We start from the raw sequence: 13,691 nt of genomic DNA, 5'->3' as shown, positions 1-13,691 counted from the left end.
ACACAATAGAACTTACATTTACTCCCCACCCTTTCCTGTCTTTTTACATTATAAATAGTATTTTTTCTTGTAATGCAAGAGTCAGAAGTCTGGGAGGTGTTAGAGTATAGTCCAAGTCTGTATTTACTGTTAAGAGAAAGAAGGGTTAGTTCATACCTGAGACATCTCTGTGGTTCTGCTTGTACTTGAATGTCAACTAATGAAAAGACTATGCTCATACTGTTTACTAAATTTAATTTAATCTATCAGAGTATATTTTAATAACAGCTGATCTTGGTGACTTGAAATGAGCAGGAGAAATGTTGCTGTTGTATGGCATGGCAGTAGTGCTTAGAGAGGATTTTTAATCTCTGAAGTTTGAGCAGGAGCTCAAACAATCTGCTGTATACATAGACTACAGAATTGTTTCCTTGTGAGTGCAGTTATAGCTGAATCTGTAGGGGGCAATCTCTGACAATAAAACATGGAAATTGTTACAACCCTCTGTGTGGTGTTAAAGTGAGATTGTTTTTCTTTTCCCTCCTCTGATACTTTTTGAATTTGAACAAAAAAGCGGTGAAATTCCTTGTGAGGCTGATTCTGACTCTTACAAATTCAGCTGTTCTATTTTATTTAAATATTATTTATAAAATGTTCTCAACTTCGCATTGAAAAATCAGTTACCAACTATTCTGATTATTTAGTTACTATTTAGTTTTTAAATAAAACATGTCATTATTTCATAAAGTGGGATATTGCAACCACATATTTGGCTATTCTGGACTTCTCAAGAGCCAAAATAAAATCTTCACTTTGAAAGTTCAAATAAATTATTTAGGAGTCCTTTAAAGGAGTCCTCTTTGTTGCAGCATTTCAGTTTTTTAAGTCAGTGTACTTATTTTCATTTTTGTGCTAAAAATAGTGTAGTTAGGTTTATATAATCGTTTTAATTTGAGCAGTGCATCAGAAACTGTATGTATATATGTATATACACACAGAAATAGGATCGTTTTTATCAACTTGAAAACTAGTTTGACAGCAGCTTGAGATCAGAGGGAATCTTTGTTAAAGGGATGAGTGCTTTGTTGTGCAGAAAGGTTTTCATCAGCTCTATTTAAGTTATGTTTAAAAAAAAAAAGTGGTCTAGAGAAGACAAATATTGAATTTTCTCCATCTGCTGTAACCCAACAGTGAAAAAGGTGCCTTCAGCTTCCTACTGGTTAAGAATTCAGTAGAAGTATTAGTTATCAGCTATGCAAATTTTTTAAAAATGACTCAAGAGTATCTCTTTCAAGATACTTCTAGGCTATCAGAAAGCAGTTACGAATCGTGTGTTGTGGGAGGTGGTTAATCCAGCCCCTGCCAAAGTAGGATTCGTGCTTTTTTTTCTGAAGCATTTGTTACTGACCACTGTTAGGAATAGGATTATATAGATTGATTTTTAAAATACTATATTTTATTTTTTTTATTTATTTTGGTGAAGAATAATTACAGTGCGAGGTGGAATAATGTGTTATTTAGAAGTGGGGGATGGTTCTGTGAGCTTAAATGATTCTGTTGTTGGGTCCCTGTAATAATTTGTCTGTAGAGACATTTTGTAACTTTACTCTTTGAACAGTGTTTTGTGGGAGAGAGTGAGTGTACCTGGACCTGAGAACAGTCACTGTACAAGCTCCTGCTATAAACCAAAGGAAGTATAAAACTATTACAAAGGGAAAGGACAGAATTACCTGTGAGGATCTGGGGCCATTTACATATCAAGAGCAAAATGTGTAACCTTCTACTATGATTGTCTCACTACAATCTCACAAATTATACTTCAGTATTCAATTTTACTAATGGAAATAATTAATCTGTATCCTAAACGTAACAATCTGTTAGTATAAAATAAAATTATTACTTTTAATGTCATTTCAATTTATGAGACTGCATTAGTCAGTTTATATTCAATAAAAATATAGTAGTTTCAGATGCCTTGGAAAGGAAGCTCTGTTTAAAAAAAAAAAATCAGTGAACAAGTATTCTTCATCAAAACGTCTATAAATCTGATTGATAATTTGCATGAATTTTTTTCAGCTTGTATGTATTTCCCAAGTGCTTATATGTTTGTGTATTTTTATTAGTTTTTTAAATAATTACTGACTGTTCTTTTCCTCTTCTAAGGGCTTGCAAATATTCAGGAAGTAGAGGCTGGAGTTCAGCATATTCTAGCAGATATCTTTGCTAAGGATAAAGATACGCTGGATTTTATCAGGAGATTGTAAGTTTAAATTTTACTTTATAAACTTCCTAGGTTACATGGTAAAATTTGGTCTCCTAGCATGCAGGTTCAGTTTTTCTAATAATGTGAAAACAGTGTTATTGTAAGGTTGCATTATATGTTTCTTGACTTGTGCTGGGACATTCTTTCATTCTTTAAGCATTTCTGCCCATTTCACTCTCAGTGGAAGAGTAATCTCTTCTGAACATAATGAGGTACTGTGATTCCCAAGGACTGAAAAATTATTGGAGTAGCCAACTTCATCAGAAGGCTAGAGCATGGTGATGTGATAATTTCAATGAAGGGGATGTTTTATAACGGATATCCTGTCACTAGTAGGCTATCTCATTCTTTTGACCATTTGGTATTATTGAATACACAGTTCTTTGCAGATAAATCTTTTTGATCTAAACTGTTTATTACATATATAATAATCATAAGAATCATTTAGGAGGTTATCTTTGGAATCTCTGTTACTCATAAAAATAAAGCAGTGGAAAGTTCTGAGTGTGTTTGGTGATCAAAACAAGAAATGAGTTCTGAGATTCAAATGAGTTCTTGCATTTTTATATTGTAAATGATTACTGTAACGTTTTTTGCAACTTCCCAAAACTTTCTAGAATAAGTTGACCAAACTGAAGTACAGATGGTGGCTTTTGATTGTCCATTCCTTTCATGAGAAGGCAGCGTTCAGCTTTTTCTGATGTCTCTGAATTTCTTCTCTTAGTGTTTTCCAAGTCAGTATATATGTCACGTCAGCCTCTGCATTAAAGTCTGCAAGTGATTACAGAGTTGACGTAGTTTATAATGGTGCAAACTTTGGTTTTTATTTAATACAAACACTAACGACTTTTTACATGTTTCATGCTGAAGTAACTTAATAACATTTGTTTCTTTCATTCAGATGCCAGCAAAGATACATTTGTATCCAGTCAGCATTGGCAAAAGTGTCATCCAAAAATAGCAATGAAAAAGATATTGATAAATTTCAAATATACCATGAGTTTTCTTGTAATATAAAGAACATTCAGCATCATCAGGTACTCCTACAAATTATTTTCTTCTTATAGTTGTAGCTGTAGCATGGGTGACTTTGCTTTCAGATTTTGTTGCTTGAAACTGATTTAAATGATTCTTGATTATTTTTTTTTCCTTTCCAGTTATCAAAGGCAATAGTGTTTCAAATTCTTCAAACACAGGTCTGAGATGTTAATCTTTTCATTAAGAAACAGAACAGACATCCATGTCTTCAGTATGTCTATTGTCTAACTAATTCTTATTGAATGAACATTTATAATGGCTTAGGTATTGGAATTTTTATACTGGTGTGATTTATTTTCAGCATGTGTGCCACGCTCACCCTCCCTTCCACCAGTGATGAGTGTGTGGCAAGTGTTATCAGGAGAGGTATAAAGGCAGAGTGATAATTTATCATCTGTACAGGGTGAAAATAGGATGTTACATAGTATTGGAAGGTGCTTGGTTAAAGCATAAGTATTTGAAGCAAGCATTTAGTACTAAGCCTGTCAGGTTAAGCTGGTGAAAAGTGTCAAGGGAGGATCCAGAAAACTGAAATCAGAGGTGATCTACAAAAGCAGCTCTTGTCAGCAGCAGCTTAATGTAAAAGTTAAACAATCCAAACAGGCTCAATGGAACTGTGCATTGCCCCTGAAAACGAGTGTGTTCTGCATGTCGTCAGCATTCCCTCCTCTCATACATCCTTAATTTATCCCACACTCCAAGCCCTGATCTATATGGCTAGGAAAAGTAATGGGCTACAAAATAAGCTTACTGAGTGAAGATAAACTGATGTTTTGTAAGGCTGCCCCAGTTACTGCACTTCAAAGGTTGCAGTGGGATGTACTCAATACAGTTGTCAAGCCCTTTGCTCTAATTCATCATTAATCAGCTAGTGATTTGTCTTCTAGTTTGGTCATGGTTGTGTAGCTCTAAAACAAGCAAAAAACAGTGTCGGCTGCTTCTAACCAAAAATATCCTTTGCCTGCCTTATTGCATTGCAGAATATCTGTTGTTTACTCTTTTTTTCTCTCCTTGCCATTTTAAAACAGTGAGATATTTGAGTTAATAAAGGATTTTCTTGTGTGTGTGGAAATGAATTTATTATGAAAAACATTTCACAACATGTATGAGCTAACTTTGTACACGCTTCCCCGGACATCCCAGTATGGATGCTCTTAGGTGAGAAAAAATTTGCGCCTTGTTTGGTTGTTCTTCTATTGAATGGATACTTCAGCAGCCAAAGACTATATAGTTTTTCCTGCATTGAGAGCTTTAAATGTTCAATCTCTATATGCAGGTTGTATTGGGCATACAAGTGTTTTCTGATATGAATTACTTCTTGAACAAGGCATCCTTTTCTTCCACCAGTGAGGAAAACTCTTGCTCAGATGGAGACAAGACTCAAAACCAGATTTCTCAAACCTGATTGGCCCTCTGACCCTGTGGCTGCATTGTTTATCATCCAGGATGTGTACTGATTTTGTGGTTTTGATGTTAAGATTAATTCAGTCTGTTTTGGTTTATTTCTCCTTTTGTCTCTCAGTAACCTTAATGCTTCTGTGCCAGTTTCTACTCTCCAGTAAAGAAATAACCACTGTTGTTGCTGCTGCTGCTCCTGGGTGATTCTGCAGTCCTACTTGCAGTCTTTCGTTTCCTGTCTATTACTGTTATTGCCTATCCTAATGTATTGATTACTTCTCCGGCATAAATCTTTAAGTCAGTTGTTTGCAGTTCACTGAGGCCCTGGGTATGTCAGTGCTTGTTTATGCTAGACAAGAAAAAGAAAAAAAGCATGTGTGCACTTTGTGTTTTAAGTTGCTTGTTTTCTAAAAATATTTTGTTCTATTTCTTGTTGATTTTTTGCTTCCTTATTTGTTTTCCAGTTCATTTCTTTAACTTCTGTGTTTTGATGATAAAATAAGGGAAGAAAAACAGGGGTGGTGTTTTCTTTTAATCTGCCATTTTTTCCTTTAGCCTATACTGTAATATTGCAGTTCTCGAAATCTTTCTCATGACTTTCAGTTTCTTTATTACACAGCCTTATTACCTTGCTAATAGAAATGATCATTTTTTCTTTTTTTCTTTGTTTTGAACCTTCCTTTTTTGATGCCTATGTCTTTAGCATCTCCTTCACTGAAGTCTATTCTGCTTTCAGAAAGTTGTGTAAAATGGTGGTTTTTGAATATACTTTGGGAAATGTGTAGATTTAATCAACTGGAGAAATACTCTAGTTTGGTTCAGGACCAAAAAAATAAAGAAAGAAAGAAAATGTAGTAGAGAAGCTTGAAACTTGAAGAGGACTTTGTTTAAAAAATAAAAAAAAAATCCTAATCCTACAAAACTTTTATGTATGTTAAATATCTCTAGAGTTCCTGTGGTTAAAGGCAGTAGACTAGTGTCACCCATAAGAGGATAGACTGTATGACAAAGCATTTGAAGCTGTGAGAATGCCTTTAAAACTATATTAAAAGGTAGAATGGTGTGCAGTAAGCTGTATTTGGGTTCTGTGACTGCAGCTGTGTGCATCTGTAATTGCATGTGTGTAGTTTAGTGTATTCTTTGTTTATTGAAAGGCATGATTCTATGTGTTGAGACATACTGTGAAATAATTGGGAGAGATGGAGCCAAGATTCCGACTGAAAAAGTTAAAATACTGAACCTGAAAGAAGAAAACTTGTTTGTATTATGAGTCCAACTCCAGGTTTTGACACAGCTGGATGGCTGTGGGTAATTACAGCTGGAAGGTTTTGCTCTCAGGAAGTTTAGCCATAGTTCCTTCCACTGGCAGCAGAGAACCCAAATGGGCTCTTTGAGGATGTGCAAATGCTGCCACGACTAAGGAAAAAGTTCTTCAGGAGTGTATTTGATTTTTTCAGCTGTTGTGCATGCCTTGAAGTTGCTTTCCTCTGTTTGGAAAAGTCTGAATTTGTGGGAGGAAAAGAATTTATTCACGAAGTATAAAGTTTGAGGCAAGTGCTCTATTTTCTATCTCATACTTAAAAAGGAATTGGAAATTAATGTCCTTGGCAAAATACACGAAACTTAGCGAGTGTAAGTAAATCTGGGACATAGAGGAGAGCTGTGAGATAGAAAGGGTTTTGCATTTTTCTGATAAACAAAATTAGATTTGATGCATTTTGCAACTAGATCCACTTTTTGTTCTTGCTTTAAAGTGTGTATTTTTTCACCATTAACTCGTCCTCTGGATCTGCTCCAGTGTGGATTAAAAGCAGTCTGTTTTCCAGAACTGAAAGGTTACTTTTGTCTAGAATAGTTCTTTTGAATTTTAATTAAATAATAATAATAAATACCTGTGTTATCTTAAGAGGAGAAATTGACTAATTGCTTTCTGAATTGAGCATTTCCTAGATGATAGTCCTTCTCTGAACACATGACTTCAAAGAGGAGAGTCAGATTAGCTTTTTTATTATGAGATTAAAGATGTAAGGGAGCGTTAGTGCTGTGCAGTTGTTTTAAGTTCAGGTGACTGGCACATTCTACAGACGTTGCCCATAGACAGCATGTGATGCAAATGTTGACCCTGCTAACAGCACGATGAATGATGACATTATAATTCTATCAGATGCATTCTTTGTCCTGAGCATCATTTTGATTTTGTTTTAGCTTGACATTTAGCTTTCTCGCTTTTTTAAAATAAAATCAGAATAAACATGAAAGCATTTGATTTGTTAAAATGTGTCTTTCTAATCTCTACATGAAAACATTTGCTTTGGCAGTCAAGGTACCAGATGCTATAATATTTCACATGCAATCTTTATTATTAGCTTTGTTGTTCAATGATATGTCAGGCCTGGTATGTCACAGGAGCAGTAAGGCTGAGGAATATAAATTGGTACTATGTCCTGGAGTCATTTAAAACCATTGTATTTAACATATGTGACATGTCTGAGTTAGCTAGTGATTGAATTAAAGTTCATGATTGACACAGAATGCTCTGTTGTGACAGTGCTTAGGGCCTGCTACGTACAGCAACATGTGTAGTAATATGGGAATGTCAACTTGTAGCAGATTTCTTATTTTTATTTTTGCACTTTTTAAAAGTACTTCAGAAGGGAAAATGGACTCTAAAAATGTATTTTGTTTGTAGCTCCTTCTAACTGTTACTTTGTTTCTGAAATGGACAGTGAATTTCCCTGCAAAATACTAGAAGGTCTGCTTCAGGAGGTTACTTCTCATCTTCAGAGCGAGGGTAGACCAGGAGATACCCACTGGGATCCACCACTTGGTTGTCATCCTAGTTTTAAATGCTGACTCCTATTTGAAATAAAAATCTGTATACAGTTACCACTTCTGCAATGAGATTTATGTTCACACCATGAAGATGCAGTTGTGTTACACAAGCCTGCCAGAAATATATGCATACGCTGTAAGGCTGGAGCCTTAATATTAATATAAAGAATATACCTATAACATTTTCAGTTGTTCATGAGTGAAGTGTGAATAACTGAAATTAATCTTCTTTCAAATGAAGCTGATCATTTTTGTGTTTCAAGTTCTGATTCATAATTAATTTTAAATTTGTGATGCTCTTGGGAAGTAGGATGAAGCATAGAACTAACTTTTTTCTTCTTGTTCTGATTGTATCACTTTTTCAACTCAATTTTGAGTTTTAATTTGTCGTAATAATTTATCCAACCAATTCAGTTCGTGCTGACTTATGCTTTTAAGTGTTTAAGATAAAACTGGATCTTGGGATTGCAGACTCAGGAAAAAAGGCATGCTTTGTTATGCCACAGCATGATTTAATCTGTGTTTAAATTGTGGATGTTATCTGTACAACCTAGTACTTGGTGAACTGATTTACTGTACCACCATCATGATTTGCTACAGAATGTCAAGCAAGCGCGTACACAAATGTTGATAAGTTTATCTTTTGGATATTTTGTGTGTCATCTGTCTCTGCCATTTATGTTTGCACTCAGATTCTGGCCATTAACCGAGGGGAAAATCTGAAGATCCTGACAGTGAAGGTCAACATTCCTGACGGGGTGAAGAATGAATTCTGTTGGTGGTGCATCAATGAAAGGTCTGCATGGATACATATTCTTACAGAATTTTATTTTTTTTTTTTACTGTAGACACCTACGTGCTGAAACGTACCTCACATGTCTTCTTACATTAAGAGACTGATTTAAATGACTGCTTATTAGATGAAACTAACATATGGACAATTCTTATTCTACATTTCCCACTGCTGTGGCACTACACCAAAAAAAAAAAAAAAATTATGCCTTTGGCATTATTTGGGGAATTCTGGCACCGTTCTTTTCAAGCAATTGAATTTTTAAGAAACAAAGACATGATGAAATGTGAATGTATTTTTAATTTGCAATATGCATCACATCCAGTACTCTTTACTGAAAGGAATTTGAAGAATCCGCCCTAGAACATACTCCTAACTTCTGAAAAATAACTTCATATGTGTGATTATAATAAGTAAAGACTGCCTCAAATTTTAAATTAGTAAAGAATGCAACTGAATTCTGTGTATGTGAGGAACGGCATTCATTGATCTGGTTTTTTTTTAAAAAAAAAAATCTATTGGATTTGGACAACCTAAAAGTGGCTGTTTTCAATCCGTAATTTTCACATACTTTGTGACTTGATTCTTGTGTTCTGATCTCTGGTTATTTCAGAAAACCGGGCTCTAAATTCTGGGAGATTGTCTTATTTCTTGCTTATTTGCTCCGACAAGTACTTTTTTATGTTTGCAGTGAAACACATTTAGTGTTGCATAATTTTTTTAATGAAGTTTTTTGTTGAATTTGCATTGTTTTGGGCAATGTCTCTGAAACTCATTTTCTTGGAAACTGCACTTTACCTTGATGCTTTCCATTGAAGAATATTGTTGTCCAAACTCTGCATCTTCCTTGCATGTATGAAATACCGATTTATCTTTCTTAACTGAGATATGGAGCATTGTTGTGAGGATGTTATAGAAACCTTTAAGTTTGCCTCTTAAAATTCAACTACCAAACAGGAAACAAGATGGGGATGGGAGGGGAAGGTGTGAAGGCTTTTTGATATCTAAAAGCAGGTATTTTTGTTCTACAATAAGTCCAAGAAAGGGATTTGGTAAAAAAAAAATATATATATATATATATATATATACCTTTTCACTATAAATAAATAAAAATTAGTAGTTCTTCCAACATGGGAGCCTCTAAGAGACTTAGTTTCACTTTGCCAGATAACATAATATGATCTAGTACTGACAGAAAGTTATTTTTTGTTAAAGTTTCAGGATTAATAAACACACCTAAGTATCATTTTAAATTTAATATATTTCATGGAAATTCCATATTCCTCACACTGTATATTCTGTAGGCAGAAGATGACCGTCAGTCTTGCTTTTACTGCATCTGTGAACTACAGATAATGGAACAGCTTGTCACTGCTACACAAATTAAAGTGGGATGTAAATTGGGATATTTTTGGTTGATTACACTTTTGTGAGTCATTCTGAGATAAAAAGAATATTGACCTTGGAAATGGAACTACTTATTAGTACTTAGCATTCATGCAGCTATGCATGCTCATACTTTTTACTATTTAAGGACAGTTTCTCCAGCAGTAGAGAACTTTAGAAGGAATGATTTTAGATATTGGTGTGTTAATGTCTGTGACAGATTCTCAATTTCTTCATTAGATTGACAACTGTTACAAAATAGACATTTCCTTCTTAATGTGCCTTCTGCTTTACAAGCATGGAGGTGATGGTCCAAGATTTGCATTACTTTCAGTGTGTTTGTTTATTGGTTAGAGCAGAAGGTCAAGACATTTGTTTGGGATAAAGAATTCAAAGCTTTAGCATGGTAGTTACTCATTTTCAGAAGTTTGCAGACATACTCAGGTATAGAACCATAAATACCAACTTCTTACCAAGTTTGAACAATGTTCTAGTCACTAGACTGTATCATATATTGTTTATTGAATTAGTAGTAAATACACTGACCTTTACTTACTGAGGCTTTTTTAGTAATGAATACCACCGGAATGAAAAGTGGGTTTGAAAGACTAGAATTCCTCATCGCTGCATTCAGCTCTGCGCAGACATTTTCTATAAAAACTATATTTTCTTCACAAATTTAGGACATTTAATTGATGCCTATAGTATACCATCTAAGTTTTCTTGAAATTTGAGATTGCACTGAAAATTCAGGAGTACCCTTATACCAGACCTGGAATGAACTTCTCCCAGAAAACAGCATTTCTGTTAGTTAACATTGTACGTCAATTAATACTAGAACTGCACTGATCATGAAGATTCACATGTGAAGTGGGAGGTGGGTAAATGAGCAATGAAAAGCTGCTTTATCTGGCTTTGAGCATAAAGGTGTGGATTGACCTCTTGGAAATGAAGTTCAGGATCTGATAATGTTTTTTTCCATTTCTAGACAGAATTCTCAGATGCTGTGTGAAGTCCATGTTACAGGCTTTACATGAGATCACTGATTTGGTACAAGTTTCATAAGATGTCTTGGAGGAAAGCAAGGCTCTGCTTTCTGTGCTTCAGGTCTAAATGCCTGATTGTGCTCTTCCTAGAATAGTTGTTAATTAACGTTAGTAGTCTTTAGCACTCCATTAATTTTTTTAATGTATAGTTTCACTCTTTGAGGTGTATCAGTAGTCTGAGCCATTTACGTTTATGGTGATCCTTGTTGAAAGCAGATGTGCACACAGAGGTGATGAGTGGAGTAAGTTATCATTTATATGGCTTCATTTAAAGGGCTTCTGTCAGTTCTTGATTAAATAATCGAAGAAAATGTGCAATTATAGGAGAACTTAAGTATTCTATGCACATGCTTGTACTGTTACAACAGAGTGGATTTTCTTCTTCCTTTATGCAGTACTGGAATGATTGAAATACAGTATTTGCTATGAATTGAAATTACTGCTTGGCTATTTTTTAATTTGTAGCAATTTAGGATTTTAATAGAATGTTGCCAAGTCATTTTTTGCTGTATATATAGGTAATAAAAACATCTGCTGTGGTAACCTATGTACAGATAAAATATAAGCTAGCTAGTAATAATGCATAGAAGAGAAGGGCTAAAGAACGACCAGTTTCAAAATTGATGCTTATTTGCTCTGAGGATACCTTCTGGGGAGAATGTAGTCATGCTTACCACCTGTACAAATTTTATGTTTATTGAAAGGATGACAATAAGGGAATTTAAAGCCTTTGACAATTTTACATACGTATGGAAAGAGTTGCTAGTAGCAAAGAAGTTTTTGCAAAAACTATTAGCAAAGTGATGAGGTCATGTGGCTAAACACTCAAAACTCTGAAAGCTGTAAAACTAAATGGCAAACCTAATTCTGCTCCCGTGGCTGTGTTGATACAGTGTTGACTTCATCACACATTTCTCAGCTGTTACGTACACTTAAAATGAAAAGCTGTCTTGGGAAATTGTGGAATTCCATTAAATAGCTGAAAAACTGCCTGCGTGGGAGCAGTCAGTTTAGGAGTTTTAATATTTTTGTGTGAGTGCAGGTAAACTAAACAGAGTCAAAAGTTAAATTCAGTCCTGTTTTTCTTTATAAAATGCATCCAGACGTTTAAAAATATATTTCTAATCCTTTTGCAGTTAGAAACCCAGGCATGTGAAAAATACACCAGGGGAAGGAAACTCTGAATGTTAGCTTTGAAGCTGAGGTGTACTTTAGGTCAAAATTTGAAGAAATGGTCACTATTGCTGTGAACGCTGTGCAAGTTCTCTCTGTGTACTCTGAAGAATTTGGCTTAGAAAATGGTGGGAAATGATCTTTAGTTCTGTTGGATATTTCTTATTGTGAATTCATTTCCTAATTGCTTGGGGTGGTTTTTTTTGTTTGATTTTTTTTAAAATGGGACTGCTGCCAAATGGATAGATTTTATTGGACTTGAATAGAGTACTCAAAGCATTCAAAATGGTATTAGAACTGGATTTCAACAATTGACATTATTTTAGCACTTGTATTTCTATCTGGACACAGTTGCCTTGTATCAAGAGCTCTGATGTTCAAAAGAGATGTTTCAGCATTTTTTATTGTATGAAGGTTCAGTAAATAACACAGTGTTACTTATAATATTGGTCCAAGATTCTTATTCAATTGAGACAGTTTGGCTTCTCAAAGTGAAGAGTAATTTTTTAATTACTGTCTTTAAATTGTAAAATATTATTGCATTCTAACATAAATAAGAAAAAGACAGGCCTCCTACCTTATCTGACGGTAGAAAAGAGCTAGATTTGATTCTAGTCACATTTAAAACTATGACTTCATTGCCTAATTATTGTAGTGATTATGCAGTTTATAGAACATTGCATTTAACCACTCAATTTAATAGACTTTTGAAAATCCCCTTTTTATCTGAGTTTTCATGTATGTGCTTAAAGCATTTTTTTATTTCTGTTTTTCTATTTTTATGCAGATGGAGACCAAAACAATTTTTAAAACCAGAGTTAATGAGGATACTACGAAACTCAGTAGAGGATGCATACAAACGCCTCATATATCCTCTCCTTTGTAGAGAATTCAGGTAATTCCAGAATTAATATGTATTTTCATGCTACTGAATTCTTAACAGTTCTCTTTAACTTGTTATTAGAATATCTTTTATACATTTGAAAATATTGGGAAGTTTTTGCTCTCCATATTTTCAGAACTGTGTAGTCTTGGTTCTGTTGATTAAATATGTGACTCTTCTTGGTTTCGGCTAGGATAAGGAAATCATTTCTGTTAAGACATTTTGAACGTTTTGCATGTTTCCATGTTTATTTATTTAATGAAGTATAGTATGGAGTTACATGACCATGGTAGAATTATATAATTATTCTCATATTAACATCTAAGTTTTACATTCATGAATTTGCGCAGGGTCTCTTCATATTAAAGCAGTGTCAGTTACGTTGTTCTAATCCCATTTCTTTTACTTGTTTATAAGAAATGAACAAAGTAGTTGCTGTGGCTGAAAGTATTCCTCATGTTTGCCATCTGCAGTTTGTGGTAGATGTACTAGTTAGTGTTAGTGCTATTTATTTATTCATTTTAATTTGCAATTGTCTCTAGACAAGTCAGTGTTATTTCTGGTGGCACCGTAAGAATGATGCCATTAGACAGTGTCGCTTGGAAGACTTATTTTGTTGTTCTAAACTGAAAGGAAACTTAAAGCTTAAAGTCTAAGTAACTCTAGGTAAGGTATTTCTATGGCAAAGTGTAAGAGTTTACCACATAATTGAGATGATTGAGTATGTCAGAAAGTTTACTTTCTAGAATTGTTGTCTTCAAATGAGATGTTGTGCTTGATTTGTATTTGAAGTTTTCCTTATGGCTAGAGATTTGACTGTCAGACCACTTATCAGACTATTTTCATGAGAAGGAGAAAGGTCACGCCTCCTGTGTTTCATGATTAAAGGCTGAGATGGGA

General features: G+C 34.3%; 1 protein-coding gene across 2 annotated transcripts in view; it reads left to right on the top strand.

Annotated features, from left to right (window-relative positions):
• SRBD1 (S1 RNA binding domain 1) overlaps window positions 1-13,691 on the top strand; it is a 126,355-nt gene that overhangs the window by 10,742 nt on the left and 101,922 nt on the right. For both annotated transcript variants that reach the window (XM_031594673.2, XM_031594680.2), the window contains exons 10-13: window positions 2,143-2,239; window positions 3,144-3,279; window positions 8,203-8,306; window positions 12,696-12,803. In XM_031594673.2, coding sequence (XP_031450533.2) covers window positions 2,143-2,239; window positions 3,144-3,279; window positions 8,203-8,306; window positions 12,696-12,803 — 445 coding nt within the window. The remainder of the gene's footprint in view (window positions 1-2,142; window positions 2,240-3,143; window positions 3,280-8,202; window positions 8,307-12,695; window positions 12,804-13,691) is intronic.

Source organism: Phasianus colchicus, chromosome 2, assembly GCF_987193195.1.
Source record: "Phasianus colchicus chromosome 2, bPhaCol1.hap1.1, whole genome shotgun sequence".
Classification (NCBI taxonomy): Eukaryota; Metazoa; Chordata; class Aves; order Galliformes; family Phasianidae; genus Phasianus; species Phasianus colchicus.
This window is presented reverse-complemented; position numbering and strand designations above follow the sequence as displayed.